Source organism: Aethina tumida, chromosome 7 (assembly GCF_024364675.1).
Source record: "Aethina tumida isolate Nest 87 chromosome 7, icAetTumi1.1, whole genome shotgun sequence".
Classification (NCBI taxonomy): Eukaryota; Metazoa; Arthropoda; class Insecta; order Coleoptera; family Nitidulidae; genus Aethina; species Aethina tumida.
In genome coordinates, this window is record NC_065441.1 from 9,645,439 (window position 1) to 9,668,557 (window position 23,119).

Here is a 23,119-nt window from a genome sequence, read left to right on the forward strand (position 1 = left end):
ATCACAGTTATTTTCTTAAAGAGTTTAAGATAAAACTAACTAAATTACTTGGAAATACCACATGGAACAGAATTATACAATCAGTTAACGTAAGTTATCTACATTTATATATCAAACGGATTTATTTATGAGTATTTCCAGATCAAACAGAGAAAGAGTTCAATTTTTTTAAATGTCGATAAAAAGTTCAAAATTTTTATTTCAAATGAATGAAGAATTTGTCTTTAACTATCGAAAGAAATCAATTATTCAAAAGTTCAAAATTTCAAGATATTTTTTTTGGGATTATCTTATACTAAAATGAAGGGTGAATATCTAATATCTAATTCTAGACTCTTTTGTTAAGGTAGATTTTCTATATCTTGGCTAGAAGTAATAGCCAAAACCAATGTCAACCTGGAACAACCTGTATAGACAAGATGATATAACAACATGACCTTTTATTCAGAAAATATTAAAAAATGGAAGGAATTGAATATTCTAATTCTACAATATACACATCATCATTTATCACAATTTTCGAGCTGAAAATAGATCGATATGCCTTATCTTACCTTACAATTTTACCTCGACAAGTGATGGAATAATTGTGTACAGATCTTATGAGGACATCCTGTATATTGCAGAATTAATATATTCAATTTAAAATAATTGGTTATTATAGTTTCATACTACAGTATTTTTTTCGCCCCCAAAGTTAATTGATATGTTTGTTCCTTCAATGGAACCCCATGGAATATAAAAAAATAATTATCTATTTTCATAAAGAAAATAGTATTTTTTATTACTACACCTTCTGACAAGAAGTTGGATACTTACACTTAACTTCTGTTTTTGTAAGCATCATTTATTAGAAATGTAATAAATTATTACACACCTGTCATATGCTTTCCCTGTAAAGCTACAAGAAACCGCAAAGTGGAGACGCGTTTGCATTGCGCCGCTTGGAAAATAATTTATGTGTACGTGCCTCGACTAACAAACGTCACAAATTTATAGGAAAATCCCATGAATTTATCGGAAGACTTGTCGGTGTCAAGTGTTTTGATAATTGCTAAATGCATGGCCATTTTTTTTAAATCTATGTACACTTCACGATTAAAACGTTAAGTTAATCAGAACGAATTGTTTTCCACGAAACTGACTCCTCATACGTTTCTCATATAAAGAAATACAAGTCAAATTTGTGATATTTCAGAATGACGAGTTGGAACGATCTTACAAGAAGTTGCACTTATCGATTGGATGTTTTTATTAAAACGATTTATCTGGTTTTACAACCCACCATGATTTGCAACCGTTATTTATTTCCCCGAGGATATAAAATACGAATATGTCTGGCAACTAATATCAACGTGCTTTCCACTCGGCAAACAAAACGAATTTAGTGGAAAATTCGCTGGTTCACGAGAAGATTTATTTACTATCAAACTAGCTTTAAAGCCCCTCTGGAGACCGATTGATCCTTCTTTACCGCTGCTTTTCAACGGATAGATAGAATCTATAACTAACGTATTTGTCGAATAAATCCTGGCGGATTTTAAAAGTTTTATTATTGGACCCATCAAACATTTAGTTATTGCTATACTGTTAATATCTTAAAGGGGCACATTCACAACAAAAATGTTAAAAAAATTGTACAAGAGCTACCAGGCGTAGCCCCTTTTGACAATGTCCAGGACACAAGGATAAACGTAGATTTTTACCACGAAAGGTCACACATTAGACTTTTGCCCAATTTACCATTGCCCAGTGGATATGGTCCAAAGATGCATTTCCATTGGCCATATCTAGCTCCCCTGCTATTGAAGATAAATTCAGTTTAACCTGTATATATCCACTTGTACATCAGAAACAATGTGGTATGAGCATATCTGAACCTGTATTTAGTGGATCAGCAAAAATATTTATTAGAATATTATATTAATCAATATGAAAATAATCAATTTCAGAATGAATAATAGATAAGGTGTCTCAGATTAATTCATTTTCGTCGATATCATCTGTGTTTGAAAAACACATTGTAAACTAATTTCAAAGGAACTGATAAGAAGTTAATTTCAGAATAAATGTGTACAAAAATTATAGTTCGTAATACCTAATATTATTCTGAATATATAGAAACTAACGTTGATTAATAACTTCTAGGTTGTTGGGACTCAGAACCGCATGAGCGACCAACTTTTGAACGAATCCTGGAAAAACTAGACAACATAGTGCATTCATCGTTTACCCAAGAACCGCACGAAAGTTTTCATCAATTGCAAGACGGCTGGAGGAAGGAGATCGAAGAGGTCCTTTTGGATTTACGTAGGAAAGAAAAGGTTAGTTTGGCTGTTATTCAACAATTAAGGGATGAATTTACTAAAGCCAACAAAAAAAAAACTTAAATATAAATTTGTTCAAATAAAACTTGTTTATGTGCTAGGTTAAATCATCCCTCAAAAATATAATATTAATTAATCATCCGTTTCAAAAGTAATAATTGTTTTTCGTCTTTGACGCTGCTTGTCAGGCTTGTAGATCATACGAAGAGGTAACTATTATACCATTATTTTTAGTAAATACAACAATATAACGGGTGATGGAGTATTTTGCATGCGTAAGGGCCAGTGTGTAATGCTTTTGTGCTTGTGCCTATCTACAATATTATATTATAGGTAGAGGTTAATTAGTAGAATTTAGATGAAGTGCATTGAAGATAAAAAATTACCACCTATTTTTGTTACAATTTATTCTGACATCTGTTTTAATTATTATTTTGTGTTAATTCTAATGAATACTAAAGCGAATTCGCATGAACGTAGATTTTAATTGTGTTAATGAATATAGTGTATTTAATTAGGTATATTTGTTACGCCATAAAATAGAGATAGCGCTGCTATTATTATGTTTTTGATGGCGTACATCCTCAGGTTTAATTGAGTAACATCGATTTGAAAGGTTGGTTCTATGGATTTTGGGGGTGGCTAATAAAAACTAACGTTAAACCTTATTTATCTACGTTACGTTTTATTTATTTCTCTTCTTACTGATTGCCTGATTAAAAGTATTTTTTTCTTTTAAGTCGAAATAGATCTCGTTTAGATTGAAAAGCCCTTAAGAATCGTGTAAATTTACTTATTTTTTTCTGTAATATAGATTGATTCTTTTGTTTGGAAAAGATTATAGCCAATTTCATTTAAAACTTATCGTCTTTTTAGGAACTGCGCTGTAGAGAAGAGGATTTGAGCAGAGCCCAAGAACAACTGAGACAAAAAGAGCAGGAGCTTCAAGCACGTGAAATAGATCTACTCCATCGCGAATTACACTTCATGATCAATGCACAACAGCCAAAACCCACGCCTAATAAACGAATAGGTATGTTGATTACAAACGAATTTTAATGGCGGACTCGAAGGTTAACAATTAACACCGTTATTGCAGGAATATTTAAGAAAAACCGACTGAAGCTGATTAAAAAGGAACCTGGTACCACTATCAGTTCGCCAAGCGACTTTCGACATACCATAACTGTCCAACACACTCCCAACAGTCCACCCGGGTCCCCAGCTATTCGTCTGCGAGCAATAGCACGTAAGTATTAGTTTTTTTAGTTGTGTCATAAACATACATATCATATGAATTTTTTTCTTAAATTTTACTATTGAGAAAAAAATTTATTTGTGTTCGGATTTGACATATTTCAGCATTTACAAGCATGGTGTTTTCCATAAGCATGAAAATCGTCACATTGTGTGTGTTTTTATTAGATTTTTGGCTTAAGAACTTAGGATGGTTATTGTAAACGATTTTGTTTTGTTTGTTTTAATTGCTTACACTTTGAAATTTATAATAAAACTATGTAATATGAAATATAAATTGTATTTTGTATATATAGAGCACATTTTTATTTAATTATATTTTTAGTAATAGTCAGTAACTTATCAATAAATCTCATTAATTTGGCGTTAAAACTTGGGAATACAAAATTAGGATTATATGTCATCAGAAACATTTTATATCAGAATTTTATGTGTACGTATCAGGGATATTTTGGTATACACTGTTATCTAAGTATGGAGTAAAAATTCTTTGACTTATTTAAGATTTTTTATTCTTTTATGATTTTTGAAAAATCGTATGTCCCATGGTTTACAAAATTTATTGAAAAAACCCTTCAAATAGAATTTCCTAAATGTAAAATAAAATTTCAATGGGTTATTCATTGGATTATCTTAAGAATCTTTTGTGTTTAGTCAATTTTTGAAAAACTGTCTTTTTCTCTAGAAAAAGACGATTGTTTTCTAACAAATCTATTTAAAAATTGTTAAAAGGTTAAAAATAAAGTAATTATAGACAAAAATTGATCATTTACCAAAATATCCTTGATATTTTATGGACCCCTTAAATGTTCTAATATCATCCAGTAATGAAGAATATTAGTTGCACTCTTTTATTATAAAATAAACACATAATTCCTAAAAATATATTATTTTCTTAAGTAATAAAAACGGTACATAAATTTAGGTGGGTGCATTTCTGGATTAATGAGATATGTACTTTATTACCTAGTGTTATTATTAGAACTGATATAACAACAAATAAAACAGTACTTTAACACTTGCACACGAACAGTAAACCCAAAAAGAAAAACACACACATTGAGCTATGCTTATGAATACTGAGGAAAGGTGTCGGGAATAGAGTACTCGAATAAGAGAAACCAAAAAAAAACACAGTGGGCAAGTAGGTTATTTGATTGCAGTACCAGCGGATGGTGTAAAGGGCAAAACCTGGGGACCTAGTACATGCCATCAAAGGGAACGGGGGCAGATAACCAATCTGCGACCAGTAGCTCCCAACAACTGGTCGAAAAGCGCCCCCAACTTGGACAAGACGAGGAGTGCCCTCGCCCGACCCCAGAACGAAATAGGTAATAACACATCTCCAACAAACTCTACCAAAATTACTGGCTTCCATCACATCTTCAATATTAAGCGATTTGGCAAAACGTCGCGTAACAATAGTTTTCCAATTAACAATACTTCTCTAATACAGAATCCTGGTTTGGGGCAGAATAACCGTTTGAGTAGGTCGTTTGGTAACATTGCCGAGTCGGAATACGACACCGTGTTCACCACCAATTCATTTGTCATAGCGCGGGGTGTGAATTTGAATCACAGATATGCGAATGTCAATGAGCGTGATGAAGACGACGATGATTACATTAACGATCGAAAGCTATTACTTAAGTGATGCTTACTTTTTCGAATCGTCTCCGTTGGCGTAGTGCACAGTTTATTAGAATAAAAATTAAGTAATGCTTTTTCTTAGTAAGGATTAAGTGATATATTGACTTTTTTACTTTAATGTGACATAGTTTTTTTTATATCTAATTATGCTAGTTTGCACTTTTTAGTTAAAGTGTTTCAAAGTTTAGCTCTAAGAACTAATATTTATTCGTTGTGATAATGGATTAAAAAATAACTAATTTATTTATTAAATCAAATTTGACGATAGTGAGAAGTTTTATTTATTTTGTTTATCTGTTACAAATTCTGGTTATGAACCGTTTTTGTTTGATTTCATAATTTAATTATAATTAATTTAATTTTATAAATCATAAATCGTAATGTTGTAGTTAATTAGTATTTTGTACTTACAAAATAAGCTATTTATATACTTTTCGTTGAATAAAATCTACATAAGCCTTGCACTTCAACAATGGAAGACACATTATTTTAAACTATTTTAATTTAATATATTGCACAAAATATAATAGTTTTCTTACCATAAAACGTATTTTTGACTTCATTTCACCTAAAAGACAGATTATTTCTAGTTCCGAGACTTTAAGCATAGCTGTGAAATAAGATTTAATTAAGGTAAAATAATTAAAATAAAAAAAACATCTTTCAATTCTTATCAGTTTCAATTTCGTGATATATTTCATCAAATTGGTTTATTTTCAACTTAGTAGTTAATATATTTATAACATAAGTGCAAGAGTGGTATTTTATTAAATTTAAGAACCAATTTGAGTAAGCTAAATTTAAATATTTTATATAAAGTGTGGAAGTATTTTTAATGTGATTTTAGTAATCGTGGTTACTTAGTTAAGTTTTATTGTCGAAACGCATTTCGTAATGCGAAGTTGAACATTACAATGCGTCTTGAACAAATCTATTCAATAAAATGTTTAAGAAATTTTATTTGAAAATAAGGCATATCTCAGGAAAGTCTGCCGAACATTATATGTAAGTTTTGTGGGTAAAATCATTTAAAAATTGTAGCATAAGCACAATAGCATGTTTTTATTTAATTCGAAATTGTTTTAAATTTTTTTTTTCAGCTTTTTCTCCATAGTAGATTTTAAATATTGTAAAATTATTGTTTGTTTTTTATTTTTTGTAGTTAGGTTCTTTTTTTTAGATGTATTGTGTTAGTGCTGATTTTTTGTTTATTGCTTCTCTGGACACAATTCGTAAGCTACATGTGAATATGAATTGTGCCCAAAGCAGTTTTCTTTATTTGGTGATGGTCTACTTTTATGTATTATTATTTTCAATAAACATTGCAATGATGTTTGATTATTGCTGTATTTTATTTATGAACACTAGCATGTCCCCTTTGGGTTATAGCACGAAATATGTCCCTAATCCTAACAGAGGATTTAACAACTTTATGCTGTAGCTTTAACTACCATAAATAATTCATCATTAAATCAGATCAGTGGCAATCCTTCTGAAAAGAAAGTTGTTTTATTCTCAAATCAAGTAAAATTGATTAGTCAATTTTACAAAAAACCCCTTGAATAAATTTTAAAGATGCGTATAACTATGCTGTGGTTATTGGCTTTTTTTTCTTGAACACAGGTTGAGATAAATACAAAATAATTACGTTTGTAAAAATTTAATAAACTTAATTTTGACTGATGTGATATTTTGCTATGTAAATAAAATCTTTCTCCATTTTCTAACACTACTATATATTTGTAACCAATGCCACGGTGTAATAATCTAAATATAGAACTAAAATATGCATTAAAAATAAAACAAGTACTAAAAACCTAAACAAAATTATTAACTTAAATCAAAATTCTAAATATGCTTGATTTTGTTTTGTATTCTATGTAGTTCATGACGATTTTTTTATATCTATAAAGTACGGAGCATTAGTTTTATTTGGGTTTTAACAGATTACGCACCTCCAGAAGATTGGGGTCCTGAATGTCCCATTCCAATGCCTGGAACATTAAGGCACAACGTACCCATACCAACATTATATAGTACTGACGGTAAGACACTTAATTTTTATATTTTTAACAAATAAAAAATAATATTTTACAAATTAACACGAGATAAATATAAGAATTTAATTAAGAAAAAAAGAGTCCTTTAATGAAATTAAATTTTTAATCTATTGGTTATTTAGCCTATAAGTAAATCTAAAAATGGGTATAAAATTTAAATAAACAAAAATTTATATAAAAATATTGTCATTAAGCACAAAGGAATAAACGTTGATGTCTTCCTACTGATTGTAATAAAATGAAATATTTTTAGGACAACGGATAAAACCCAAATGGGGCATTGTGGAATTAGTTCTATATAATATTGCGGCCATGTTAGCTGGTGTAGCATCTGGATACGACGTTCGATTATCGAATGTTTCACCGTTACATCCTAGATTGCAGCCTAATCGGTAAGATTGTCAAAAGAAAAGCGAATAAATTCCAATGAAACAAAGCAAACCACTTCAGTCACTGATTTATTTTGTGTTTATTAGACCCGAGACCGACCTACCGGCATGGCGACCTGTGGAAAATCAGGATTACGAATACTCGACCTCATCTGGCTACAGTCATAATACTTACCACGGTCCCACCAGGCATTACCGACCAATGCTCACGGGATCCCAGCTAATGAACCTCCAAAACGACGAAATGAAACCGCTTAGATTCACCGACTCACCTCAGCACCATCCCCCGAATCCCTCACCCAGACGAAAAAGTAGTTCCACAAGCAACGACGGTTCGGAATTGTATGTGCCATACGAAAGAAGTGCCACCATTTATATACCCGGTGAATATCACGGTGCCCAGAACGAATTTATCGGCGGTGCCATTAAAACTGAACCCGGCGTAAACTACAGTTATAGTACTAACTACACTGATCCAACTTACGGGGGCTACAGCTCAGAATACAGCGGTACCACTATGTACGGATATGGAACTGATTATGCATACGACAACCCTAGTAGTATTAGCAGTCACAGTGGTTCTAGAACCCCCCAAAGGTTACCTGTTCATACTCATAGAAGAACCAACTCAAACGTGTCTAACGCTAGTAGCACCACAACGAGTGGATCAAATATTAATCCTAGTTTTAGATTAGAAGAGGAGTACACTCCGACTCACTACTTACGACGACCACAGTACGAATATGAATATAACCCGAATTATTCAAGACAAAATTCCCACGACTCAAACTTTGAGAGGCCGACTACTTTGGAAACTACAGGCTACACAAAACTCCGATCAAGTCTGAAAAGGAACAATTATCAGGCCACACAGGGTCATTCTGGAGGAAACACTCCGACAAATCCTACGCCACCTGATAGCTTAACAAGCGACGACAGTTCGTATGTCTCAGCGAAAGACAGCAATTGTAGCGTGAGTCGAGTCAGATTCTCGCCGACGACGCTCATTGATTTGCCGGTTCCGGGACAGAACCAGGATACGACAATTCCTTTACCTGTCAGACGGCCCAGGCAGAGGCCATCTTTGGCTGAAATGGAGCGAGAGTTTTTATCATAACCTAAGTTCGTACTATTAATTTAGTTGCAATGTAGCTTATGTAAAATTGTAATGAATAATAATTGTAGAGTTGGAGTTGTTTCGATTCAAAAGCAGAGTACGCTTTAGTTGATTTATTGCAAAATCATCTGGAAGGTTATCAACTTTTTGTATACAGTATTTAGATTATTACATGTCCCACATGCAAAATCTAATAATGAACTACCTACTAGAAAATTATTTATCTAATTAATTATTTTAAAGAAATTTTTAGAGATCTTAAATTTTCACTAGTCCATTTCAAGTTAATTGTCCGTAACCTTATTTTAACAATAGTAAAATCTTCAAAAAACCATTATCCACATAGTAATTACTATATATGAAATAATTGTATCTAATCAATTTTACTATCAAAAATTTGTTTATAAATAAATGTTCCAGATGTCATCTACTTGAACAACTCCTTTAATATTCCGTTTGAGTATGGTGGTCAAAACACCTTATTGTTAGTCTAGACATTCTTAATTTTATATGAGATGTTCTTTCATCTCTATTTAAAAGATTAAATTGTAAAAAATAATATATTTTATGATAAACAAAAAATTATTAATGGCAATAAAATGTCAAAAATATATCATTTTTGGATAAAATTATAAAAATAAAAAAATATAAAAACAAGTTAAATGAATATAAATATTATTTAGTACTAATTTTATCTTTTTGTATAATCTAGTCAAAAATATTTAGGGCTAGTGTCCTGAATTATTGATTTTAAATTTTACACTTTTATTTTACCAGAAAAATTTACCATCATTTTCCAGTAGAAATTAAAAAAATGCTGTATTGTATATGTTCTGTACCAATATTATTAAAAATAAAGTGAATACTTACATGTTCCTTTTACTTAATTATGTAACTGCCATGTTAAGACTTCCTACGGTTAAGTTACTTCGTTAATTTAAATATTGGTCCACTAAAGCGTATTATAAAACTTTATTAGGTTTTAAGTCTTAATTTATTACATTAGATTAAAATTGACTAGTCTTAATTTATAAAATGCGTCTGAAATTCCAATTCTACAATATCATTAACCGCTGTAAATTATTGTGTACCATAAATATGTATTTTGAAAATCATTAAAATTCAATAACATTGAATGAATTTAAAATTTCTCCATTTAAGGTATCCGAAAAACAATAGTAAGTCATAAACTACCACTATTCCATAGTGTATTGGAGAAATATGTTTTGATTCAGTTTTATTGAAATGGAAGCTCAAATCAATTGTAATTTAAATGTATAAAATGCAACTGAATTTGTAAATTACACAATCCATAGTGCCTGCCCGCTGTATGCAGCTTTTTTATACACTCTCAATACAAATAAATCTTTGTGAAAATTAGAAAAACTGTTAGAAGGCAAACAACTGGCCTACACATTACCCAATATGCAAATTCACACAACAGCAGCTTTTTACTAGTTTTTCATTTTCTTTAGATATATTTGTTGGTGATATATAAGATTTTAGTCATTAATGTGCAATTTTGCATTACTTTATTTTATTATTATTTTTTTAAATTGACGTACGTAATTGAGATTGTAGCTAATTAGTAGACATTTTGGTGATGGAACATTTTTGAAATATTTAATTCATCATCTTATTGTGTAGAAATTTTTAAGAATGCAATATTTTGTTTTATAGACTGTTTTAAACATTCCAATACGCGATTAATAAAGTCGACCAATTTCCAGATGAGTATACACGAATCATTATTTAAATATATTAAGGGAAATCATTCTTTTTATTCACTAATATTTTTCGCATACATTAACACAAGCAATGCAAAATTTTATATCTAGAAAATGCTCAACACACACCACCATAGAAATGATAGTGCGTTGATTTTGACATTGCAATTTACATGTTTTTATTAAACTTTAGCAAATAATAATTAAATTTATTATTTGACAAATCAAACGATTATTTAAGTAATATATAATTGTGGCCATGATTTTAAATATAATGATGTTCAGTATTGACAGATAATACATATTTGTATATATTATATATTGTAGAATTTAGTTACAATATTGTGGCTTCCACATAAAATATCATTTAGATTTATTTATTAAATAAAAACTGTTATATATAATACATTCCGAAGATTGTCTTAACACAAGGTTATTATACTTAATACTCATATTGTGTGAATGGTACTGTAACAATTCAAAATAGAATTTGTAAAAACTAAATTTGTGTTTTATTATTGTTTAACTTTTTTACTTATATACAATAGCCATTATTATTTCAATGTTGCTTCATACTGTGTTTTAAAAATAATATTTTCTTATTCTATAAAATTTCAATTCTCAATTAAATTGAATTGGATATAAATTAACAACATTTATTGTCTAAATGAGAAATATTGATAGCATTAATACTTTCTATGATAGTCCTTTTTCTATAATATTAATGTTCAGAGATATCATTAGAGATGTAATGGAACCAACGGGACCATTTGTCTACGATAATTTATCAATTGTACATAAACCAGCCCATATATCCTTCTGTCACGAAACCAGATGTAGAGATGTCTCCATACCACCATTAAACCACCATTGTCTCTCACAGTAAGTATATCAAACTTTATGTGTTCCTTTGAGTTATCTGAAGTAGATTTAATAATTATTGGGTATCATGAGTTCATAATATTTTATTATCTGAATAATCAGTAATTAAAAGAAAAAATTCATAAGTATTTTTTATTAACCAAAATTTACAATGATGGAATAGAATACTGAAAGTTATTCAGTACCTATTATGATTATCTACATTTATCATGTTCTGTGATTATGAATATTTTAAAATCCTACAAACTTTGGTTATAGTTACAAAACAGACTACAAGAACTTATTACTTATAAACTGTCTTATTATAATCAAAGTTTTATGAGACCATATTTAAAACATTCAAAACGAAATAAAAATTGTAATTTTTGGGATCTACTTTTAAAATAGCAATAATTTATTTGCCTATTAACGACGTCAATGTAATAAAAAATCATGTTTTAATATATGGTCTGCGAGTTAAATTTTATAATTAATTTCACTATAACACACAAGTAAAAAACCCAACAATTTACAAATAGCTGTTTTTAAGTCTTATCACCAGAGTCACTGTTCATAATTGAATAAATAAAACACTAGTTACAATTCGCGAATGACTGCAAAATCGGCTTGATTGGCAAATATTCACAATTTAACGGTTTTAATAACTAAAAATATTTTTCGAATATTCAGACTCAAAAAGTCGAAATATTAATTGAAAAATAAATAAACCGATAAAACGATCGAGATACATTTCAAATTTAATACAAGTCCTGAGGTATGTGTTTCAGATACCACGTGTACGAAATAAACGTAAATTTTAAACAGTATGTCAAAAAAAAACTTTTACTGAAAAATTGCATTTAACGAAATGAGTAATTTAACAATTTGGTCATTTTATAATGATTACAGGGATAAAGGATTTAAATTCAAAAACTAAAGAAACTGTAGCATCCACTACTTCACACCCTAAACTATGAAATATATGTAAATAAAACCATTTTTTGACATTCTGCAGCGGTTTATTAAAAAACACTCACTTTTGTATCAACGTTCGCACTTCGCAAATAAGACACCGGTATTAATGTGACGGCGTATGCATAATGGCATTGGTAATGATGGTCCTTTAATGGTCGGCTAGCCAGTAGTCAACCGGACCGACATCAGTTGCTGTTGATACAGTTGTCGTCGGCGGTGCCGGCTTGCGTAACGTGATTTGTCGTCACCGATTCGTCATTGGGGATGATGGACACACCGCCAGTGGGGCTGTTGAGACGAAATGCGGCGGCGTACGGGAACTTCTTGAGACAGCGCGATGCGTACTCGTCGATTTGGGCGTCGCAGCTACCGAAATCGCCGTTCTGCAGTGACTGGAGGACTTCTGTACAAATCTAAGGAAAATGTATACATGATTAATAACTCTTAGAATGGTGTACTACACATTCAGCTAATTTTTATTAAAACATAAGTACTTAAAATGGATTAAATAATGAAAAATCACCACAAAAACTTCAATGCAGTAAATTTAGGAATAAATCAAAATCAAATTGTCAAGTCAAGTTTTATATTAAACATCACAAAAAAAATAAACTCACTATTAATAATTTTGTTTTGTTAGTGATGTTAAGTAGTAAGTTATATCACAATGAATTTAATAAAATTACGAGAGTAAAATAAATTAGTAATAATAGTAATATGTCTCACCTATGTCTAGTCTGTTTTAGTAGTATTTTAAAATATTTTATAATAATAAATAAATTAACTACTAATATTCTTTACTTAAATGAACTACGTAACAATTTAAAACAATAAATTTAATAATATTGCATCAGAAAATTAAATTAATTGACTTATATCCCATCTGTACCTTTGTTTACGTTTAGTAAAAGCTAATATTTCTAGTAATATTATAAATTATTGTATGAAATTTGATATCAAATAAAATAATAACTCTTCAATTAATAAAGACAGAAGACAGAAGTTTAATTGGTAAAATTGGTAAGAAATTGTTTCACTTATAATTGTGTATTAAATGACTCACACCACTGCCCAATCTACAGGAGTAAGTGTGATGTATGGTAAGAACAGTTAAGTACTCAACTGAATAGTCAATCATAAATGAACCTACTTAAAGAAGATAAGCATAAATGAAAGTCGTGGTAACGAGGCCATTAAAGAAAAGCAGCGAAGAAAATTTAACAAGAATGGGAAATATAATAAAGAAAGTCTTGAATAAATGTATATGTAGGTTGCTCGAACGCATGTCATAAAAATAATGTTTAAAACGTGATCGAAATAACGTGACAATAAATTACTTACTTCAATATTTACATCTTCGAACTTATTGTCGATACTGGTAACCAAATTAATAGCCTGGCTCTGGTTTTTTGCGTCGAGCCGGTACAACACCTTGGCGCTCTCGAACGCAGCCCGCAAACTCCTCGGATTCGCCTCGAGGAACTCCTTGTTCAGCCTTTGAGGATCTTTGCCAGCAAAGAAGCGTTCACTCTCTTGCGCGACCACCTGCTGGACGCTCAGGTCCCACGTACTTTTGTTCGCACTGACGAACTCGTGGAACCGGATTAAACAACTGTGCAGTTTCGGGTGTTTCGAGTCAACCGCATGAATTCGTTTCAGCGATTGCAACATAAGCAACACTTTCTCTGAAAAATAATTTTTAAGTGGTAATGATCTTTTCGATGATAAATCGTTAAGAAATCAACAACATACAAAATTTTATTCTAACAATTACATGGTCTCGTCCGTTCCTTTGTTTGCAAGAGTAAAATATTGGGTGGAAGAGCCGCAAACTCGAACATCACACTCGAGAGCCAAATAAGATGTTCATGGCAGAAATCCATAAAATGGATTGTAGTTCAAAAGTACGTGATCTAGCATAAACAAAAAACAGTCAATTCAAGGGACTAAAGGAGAAGCTCTAAACTTAGCTAGAAAGGCAAACATTTTTTCATTATCAAAGCTATTAAAAAAGGCTCTTGTACTTTTACTATTGTCCTCATATATTATTAGCAATTTACTCGTATTTATCAAAAAAATCAAATATATTCTTTCACTTTTCACAGTATATACCTCTCTAACAGTTTACCCTTTCGCTAACTAATAATAATCTTCAGTTGTGAGAGGCTGAATTTAGAAATTACAGTTATTCTTTGTCATTCATCAAAAAACCAACATTACTATAACAAAATAAATTACTTTCTTACTTTTTCTATAGTACACTTCAAAGGCCATAAGATGCGTTTCAATTTTATTTTTCGCTAGTAATTGCAGAGGTTGCAAAAACTTAATGGCCTGCTCCAGTGGGTCTTCCACCTGAAATAAAATCATTTAATTATTAAGTCAAATTAGTTGAAAATAAGAGCTTATTATGTTACCCTCGCCAATTTATCCGGTATCAGCTCGTCCAGTTGTGGAGCGTCAGCCTCAACGTCTCCCTGCTGTCTTGACTTGTGGTGTTGATCCCTCTTGACTTGCGCCTCCCTTTGTTGGGCACTCTCTTGTTCAGCCTTCTTTTTAGCTTTTCGCTGTTTGTTCCTAAGTTTTTTCAGTTCTGAGGGAGCCAAGTTTTCTGCAAGAACAAGTTAAATGCTATAAAACACATTGATATCATTTATTCTGTAAATAAATTATTGTAATATATTCCAAAAGATCAATATGTATTATTAATGACACGGGTCGCGACGAATGAGACCAACATGTGTTTTCCCATATGCCAATGCGAGACATGTGACGGTCGAGCACAATCATGCAGAAATTGTTGACGGTTCATACCGCACCCAAACCGGTCACTGACCATGCACTCTTGCAATTAGCATTGAGAACCAAAGGATATTAATATGATAAGAACAGTTAATTAGATTCTACAATTAATTCAATTTCATGTTTTTAAAATTATGGTGGAGGAGCAACGTTCTTAAGTAAGCACAGATTTAGTAACTCCAACTATTGTAGATGTGATTATGAGATGGTTAATCACTTATAAAAATTATAAAAATAAATTAAGTTCCCCTCATCCACCATATAATCCAGCTATTTGTCAACATGACTATAAGTTATTTTTACCAATGTCCTATTTTTTAAATATAAATTGTACAATTCTGAAGAGATCTTTTCTCCAGATCAAAGAACCCATGAATTTAGAACGCAAAATATTAATTGTATTCACAATTTTGTTGAATAAAATGTATTTGAAACTTAATATTTAAAACAAACTAGTTTTTCCGGTACCTAATGTAAGAGGTAGCTGAAAACAGTTCAGGTTAATCATAAATATGCGAATGACACTTAGAAATATAAATAAATCTAGTTTATTACTTTTACAAAGAATAAAGGTTAGATATTTATTATCGGATATTAATTTTCTTGGTCACTTTTTCCCTCTTAATGATAATTTTAATTATCCTTGTACGCCCAATGATAGTAAATGTTTGCCAAACGTGACTAGATCACAGACCTACATCTACAATCGACCGACTCGTGCGCCTGAGTATATACTGCTGACATTTAAATGTGTCTTATTTTAATTTTTGAAAAATTACACTGTACCAAAATGTACTCATAATAAATTATTATATTATTAACTTATAGGTAATGCACTACAACTAGAACTATTAAACAAAATTTAATTAATATTTATTGTTAACAATAAAACTAAAACTTAAAATAAATTAATGTATGTATAATAGTAAAACAAATATTGTACAATAAAACCTAATTGAAAATTTAATAATATCGTAACTTTATGAAATTCTAAGAAATAAATTAAAACTGAATGGATTCATTATATCCTCTAGTGAGAGGTATAATTTATACGTTGCTGTCGATTGATGCTTCAGCATAAAATAACTTCAATGAATTTAATTGGTCAATTCTGTAAGAGCTCTTGTTACGAACATTATGTAAATACATCCCGACTACCCTTTCGAAAGTACAACGGGATACCGTCAGCTTCCGTACAGTAAGTAAGAGCAAAATAACTCCTAATCTGTGATTACGTCAATTATCAAATCATAATCTGGTATTATTAAGTCGTTGTAAAAGGAACTGCTCGCCATGAATGAAATTGATATTGGGGCCGTTAAGTGTTATTCAACCATTTTTAATTGTGAACGTTATACTGTTGTTACGATATCGAAAATTATAAAGTACGACGTTCTAATTAATGTGTTAACTGGTCTGTGTGTAATTGATTTAAAAAAGTCGACCAGTTGATACTTCCTATAAAAATAATTAGCCTTATACAATTTAAAATATGCTTATCAATGAAATACATATTTTTTATTATTTTTAAAAATTTAGAAGTTACAACAAAATTACTATATTATATCGTTTATAAAACTAATTCTATTGTTCTAATTTCTGCGTCAGAATTGCATTATGAATACGATTTAAAAAAATGATTTTAAAATATTATATTAAATTATATACTTAAAATTATAACAAGGTTAAGAATGCACCTGAGGATAAGTTATTATCCTTGAACAAATTGATTGAAAATTGCAGGAAATAGTTTTATAGTATTATTATTTGTAGACGAATTAACAATTTTACAGCTTAAAAGATAAAATTAACGTCTATTTAATAGTTATTACATTAACATACACAAATCAACTCATTTAAACAATAATCCCAGTAGTAATAATCATGAATAATGAATATAAAAAATGGTTGACCTAGATGCTCTTATATGAAGTATTTCTAGATTATTGTAATCAATGTTTTTCCATCATGGATCTATATTTACCATTGAGTGGAGTCTTTAAGGATATTTAATAAATTAAATTAATTACATTACACTTACTAAAGTGTTTAAAATCAAATATTTAACACATGTTAATGCAAATTTAAAATAGGTTACTGCTTCAGGAGTGGTATGTATTAATATAAACATTAACTCAAGGCTATACCCTTCATAATTCCGAGGTAGAAAAATACTTAAATGAATTTCCTTAGCCAAGACATTCCATGTTAATGTAAGGTAATTTAAACAAAAAATAGTAACATACATGACATTGTTTAGAAAAAACTTCTTCTAATCCATATTTTAGTCCCTTATTAAATTATAACATTTAAAATTATTAGTTAAGTATGTGAAAATCATTCACATCACATGTTTTAATGTACCTTTATTTTGCAGATGATTTCGATAAATTATCATTAAAAATAACACGATAAAAACCTTCCAAACGCCAATATTAATTAAACCCCAATGAACTTAAAAATGATCATTGTGGTCTTATTACCCAACTATGACAAAGGAAGGCCTCCAGCAACACAATAACTTGTAGTTATAATTTGAATCTTACACCTTTTACATTTTTTTAAATTTTTAGTTCTTACTTTTTTAATCACTGACAAAAATTGCACAAGAAGAAAGTATTGGGCAGGTAAAACAATAAGCCCAAGTGATAATTGTCTTGTCTCCAACAGAATCAGAACAACACAAGTTTGTTTATCATGAGCTATTGGCTGTCTATTGTTCCTACCATTCGCTTGTTGTATTGCCAGTTGATAGTAGTTTAAATAATCTTCTGTTGGGTAATGAGTACAAGCCTGAGTTATGTAAGGATATTATCAAATTGAAGTGTGACAATGATTTTACATTAATGACAACCATTCAAAAACAAAACAACTTTCGTAAATTATTCCTTTAATAAAGATTATTGACATGTAATTATTTTGCAATAAGAAGATTAGCTTCAAGAATTACTAGACAACATAAACATTTTAGTAGCTAATTAAAAATATAAATTAAATAAAAAGTATTAATTACTATGACTATTTTCGAATGGAAAATCATCAAAATTTTCAAATTCATAAGCATCCCGATATAATTTAAGAAAATTTCAAATGCTATTTTATAACTTGGAAATTTTAATATATAAAATTGAAATATTTAAAAGTGTAAATTTATGTAATAGAATAGTAATGCTTCCTAAATGAATTTAGACAATTTGGCGGTTTCTTCATTAATATATTCAACGTGTTACATGGCATTACATAAAAAAATCATAAGGTTTCCGAAGCGCAACAAGAATTAGTGCAACATTGCGTCGCTTTCGTATTTCAATTTCATAATTACATTTCATATTGAGTTATGTTTGTGTTTAGACACTAGACAGTGTATTAAAAGACACAAAAACCAAAATACCGAGGAATCAGTGCACAATAATAACATGCTTGCTTTATATCTAATTACAGTCTTATAAGCACGTACCTAATGTAACAACTCCTTTTTTTAGTTTTTGTATAACATTAACAATTTTTTTAATTAAAATAATTTAATGTTAATTTTATGCTTTAAAAATTATGTACATTTATTAAAATATATTAAAAACAATAATTATTAAACGGGATCTACCATTTTGCTTTATTTTGGTTGTTATGGTTATTCTCACAGTATAGTGTATTCACATAAGGTACGTTATGAAGTAAACATTAACTATTAACGGACAGTATACGTGATTGTCAAAGGGGCCGTATTTAAAATTAAAGATATCCAAATATTTTTAGGCAAATGTTAAAAAAATATCTTTTTGGTCTCAGTATTTAGCATAAAAATTGACCTTATATTTGTTATGATTTAATTGTAATAAATTAGATATAAACACGAGCCAACCCTTCCAAAGTGACCAAGAAGCACGTTACTCATCAATTAACTGCATTGAAGTGTTTATATCGCAACCAAATTTGTTTGTTACTTCGTACCTAATTTGAATGCTGTATAGATATAAGGAGACAAATTTTTTTATGTGTTTTATACTATTTAAAAATGTCCTATATACATATAGTCAAAGCTACCTTTTTGTTATACCCCGTACAATTAAAACAAATCCTACATGATATAGTGAAAGTACATGGTGTCATTATTCGGAAATTGCTGATAAATTCTTGCAGTATTTTATCCGCATTACCGATTAATTGTGCAATATCCGAGTAGGTTGGACAAATGACAGAAGAGTAATTTGTCCCAGACCGCACAATCTTGTAGAGGAAAAGGAAACCAGAAATGCAATGAATAAATTACATCGGAGATAAATCCCTATCTGTCATACTAAAGTGTTCAAAGCGATGTAAACATTTATGTGATTAACACAGACTGTTTTAAAAATTATTAACTGACTTTTACATTAAATATTACTATTTAATTAACATTTTAATTAGTGGGTCTTAAGTCAGACTATTTTATATTTAATGTACAATAAATAAAAATTAAATTTTAAATTACTTTTAAATGAAAACACATTAACACATTAAATTTATTCTTTGTTAAAAAAGCTTTTAGTCATTTATAAAAGATCGAATCAATAATAACTATAAATAAACAGTTAACATTGTTTTTTATGAAATTTAATAATGGATTTTTGTAATTGTTTTATTGAAAACAAAAGTATGTTGCAAATAAAGCTATTGTTCATATCAGATATTGAGAACAAGAAACCTGCAAAATCATATCTATATTAACAGCACGACAGCTTAATTAACCTTACAAACTGTAACAGTTACAAAATTACCAAAAAGAATGCCTCCATTAATTAACAATTTTAATAGTGATAATATTGTATACAACATGAGAACGCAATGTATACGAAAACCATTGTCCTGTACAAGAATGAAAATGATTGCCTCATGTAATGGATATCTTACAATAATGGGACAATGTCATGTGCCTTATAAATTGTTTTTGTCATATTTATGGTTTATATCACAGGTTTCATTAAACGGTTTTAAACAATTTCAAAATGTTAATAATGTGGAAATTGGTATTAAATGTTGTTGTAAGCCGACACATAAATTTAATTCTTATAAGAGAATTCTACTTACATTGTGAGAGGTAGAACATGATTATAGTAACCTGCCTATCTACCGTAAAACATTGTCAAAACAGTTGCATTTCTCGAATTCCATTATTAACACATTTATATGACGTAAGTCACTGGCAAAACAAATAAATTCATGGGTTAATAAACGACCTTATAAATATGGAAAATATTAATCTAATTTTAGAAAATTTATTCACATATTTAAATTTAATTTAATGTATGTTTATATAATATTTTGACGGTCCATTAACACCGAACACATTAAATGAAAGTGATAGTACAGGATGTTCCAAATTGATTGATCTTAAGATCCATATCCATTTCCATATCAGAAAAAAAAAATGAAATTTTTATGAAATATTTTCCAAAACTGTTTTTTGGAAGGTTTCATCTAACTTTTTGTTGTATTGTTTAATCTACTATAGCGAGTTTTTTACGTAATTAATCACAAAAAACTTATCTCTAAAACAGCTGAGCTAATCAAAATTAATTAGGAGCACCTCTTTTCTTCTAAATTGAGCAAAAGTTCTTGGTTTTAAAAAATATTCAGTGGCGTAGAAAATGCAACCAGAAAAAAGAAGAAATCGCAGACTCTACACTACTGTATCATTTTTGGGACACCCTGTAGAGGCCTTAATAACTTTAAATATCCAATTATTTGATAAACAATCAATACTCCGAGAACGTAACACTTTATATTCTTTATTTTCTGACATCCAACTCCGATAAAATCTACATGTCTACTTTTGCATATATCTCGTCGGGTCTGTCTTGCAACATCAATTTTAACGAAGCAAGTAACTAATTAGTTACAGATTTCGTTAGGGATAACGGTACCTGGGCTTAAAGAAGCTCCAATACTCCTGTAAAAAGATTTATTATGATAAATAAAGTGTTCATTTGGTTTAAATTTCCTTCGAGTCAATAACTGTGACCGTGACTTTAAAAATCAACCGAGAACTTCCACATAATTTGTCCGGTAAGCCACAATAAAAAAACCGTTGTATTTTCGTTAATGAATTCCCAACACCGCCATGTCGATCAATATTTTATGTAATTGTAAGTAAAAAGGCGTTGGCCTTTCCGCGTAACCTGCTGATATTCTGTGGTAATATTATCATGTTAAATCGTTTCACTACAATTTACATAATTGACCGACCATTAATATATGGCCAAGTAAACCTACTTAAACCCATATAAAAATCTTTTTTTTATGTACAATGAAATTAAAACCACAAATTAATTCTTTGGCCTAGAGCTAAAGGGATAAAAAAATAATAAGCGGTTTTTACAAGCTCAAAATTAAAATCAATCCAATTAATTCTGTAACATTGAAACAATAAAAATATCAAATTATGTTGTCTAAATTTTGTTGAAAAATTTGCATAGAAAAATTGTTATGTTATTGCAACGCGAGTTGTAAATGGCCATTTTAAAAAAAGGACAATCCATTAATTTGAACTTTCTAGGACACTTATGTAACGCAACTGCACTTAAAACAAGCGTGGGTGTAACAATCGAAATAAGTTTCGTCATTCATATACAATTCTTAACTTGAATATTCCTCAAAAGGATGTTTGTTGATTTTTTTATATTTGGAAATCTTTTTGACAGTCTAATGTCTATGTTCAGAATTTCATAAGTTTGGTTTATTGTTTATCTATTAAAATGTAATCAAGAAATATAAAAATATACATATGCAAAATATATTTTATTAAAAATAATCAAATTTTTAAAAAATATATAATTTTTGATCATAACATAACCACATATATAAATACTTTTCTATCTGTCGACCAATTTGGGACTCCCTGTATATTGACTTTATGTCTAAAGGACATTGAAGAAAAGATAATTAATACGTATTAATCTGACATTACTTTTTAAACCTTTCGCATATCCTACTTGGTAAATCATTTTAATTAACAATTCAAGATTTGATTTGTGTATAATATTACCTTTGTTCTCTTAACGACGTTGTCTGCGAGATAAATTACAATTTGTTTTAAAAAAAGCAAACCACATAAATAAGGTGAAAATTATCCCACAATACCAGTTTCATTATTCATAATCAATGTACTTTGACTTTTAAATAATTCCTATAATTATAGAATGCATTAGACTGACAATCAACGGAGATCAATGGACAATAAATAATATTTATAAAATACTCTTTATGACTTTTTTATATTATTAAGGCTCGGAAACTTGAAAATGGATTAATATATTAATTAAAAATTGAATGATTTTTATGAGGTTTCTGAATAATTGAACCTTGGAGCATATTTTGTGCAAAGTAAAAGGTCCAGGTAGAAGTAAACGGTTCAATTAAGTATCACATTGTTGCTCCACATCGCTTGTATATTGTCTTATCCAATTATTTCTTGTAATAGTTTGGAGAAAACGTGACTACTAGTAAATAGTTGTCCACGAAAGCTTTCTTAAGCATCGCCAATACTTTTATTACGACAATTAGAAATATGCAAATGGCAACGATTTAAAAATATTAAGCTGCTGAATACGATTCACAAGAGAATGCCTCAGGCCTTGGTGCCCCTTGTAATCAATATTATAAAAACTATGAGTGGTAGGTATTTGGATTTGAAAATATTTTAAATTTTGAACATGTAAAGGGGTAAGTTTTAAAAATTTTTTGTCTTGTAAATATAATATAATAATTCTTACTTAGAGAATAAGTGAATGTATATTTCTTTCAACATATTTATTATTAATTTATTTTTTAATAGTTTACTATTTAAATTTTAATGTTTTTAAATCAAAATATTATGCAAGTTTGTCAACAGTTATTACATCAATGAAGTTAAGTTCTTGGATTTGACATAAAACAAAATTTCATTGCGAGAATGAAAGCATTAGAAACAGCATTTTTA

General features: G+C 29.5%; 2 protein-coding genes across 3 annotated transcripts in view; one reads left to right on the forward strand and one right to left on the reverse strand.

Moving 5' to 3' along the window:
* Positions 1–11,031, forward strand: part of LOC109596474 (mitogen-activated protein kinase kinase kinase 9) — a 34,290-nt gene extending 23,259 nt beyond the window's left edge. Inside the window, exons 5-12 of one of the 2 annotated variants that reach the window (XM_020012026.2) lie at positions 2,149–2,324; positions 2,516–2,536; positions 3,204–3,360; positions 3,427–3,576; positions 4,748–4,915; positions 7,181–7,279; positions 7,548–7,686; positions 7,771–11,031. In XM_020012026.2, coding sequence (XP_019867585.1) covers positions 2,149–2,324; positions 2,516–2,536; positions 3,204–3,360; positions 3,427–3,576; positions 4,748–4,915; positions 7,181–7,279; positions 7,548–7,686; positions 7,771–8,800 — 1,940 coding nt within the window. In that variant the 3' untranslated portion in view covers positions 8,801–11,031. The remainder of the gene's footprint in view (positions 1–2,148; positions 2,325–2,515; positions 2,537–3,203; positions 3,361–3,426; positions 3,577–4,747; positions 4,916–7,180; positions 7,280–7,547; positions 7,687–7,770) is intronic. The other variant, XM_020012027.2, reaches the window with a different exon arrangement.
* A 496-nt stretch (positions 11,032–11,527) lies between these two features.
* The window catches only part of LOC109596470 (N-alpha-acetyltransferase 15, NatA auxiliary subunit), a 49,857-nt gene continuing 38,265 nt past the window's right edge, over positions 11,528–23,119 (reverse strand). The window contains exons 8-11 of the mRNA XM_020012022.2: positions 14,781–14,974; positions 14,610–14,718; positions 13,705–14,048; positions 11,528–12,776 (exon numbers count right to left, since the gene is read on the reverse strand). Of these exons, the coding sequence (XP_019867581.1) occupies positions 12,549–12,776; positions 13,705–14,048; positions 14,610–14,718; positions 14,781–14,974 (875 nt within the window). The 3' untranslated portion in view covers positions 11,528–12,548. The remainder of the gene's footprint in view (positions 12,777–13,704; positions 14,049–14,609; positions 14,719–14,780; positions 14,975–23,119) is intronic.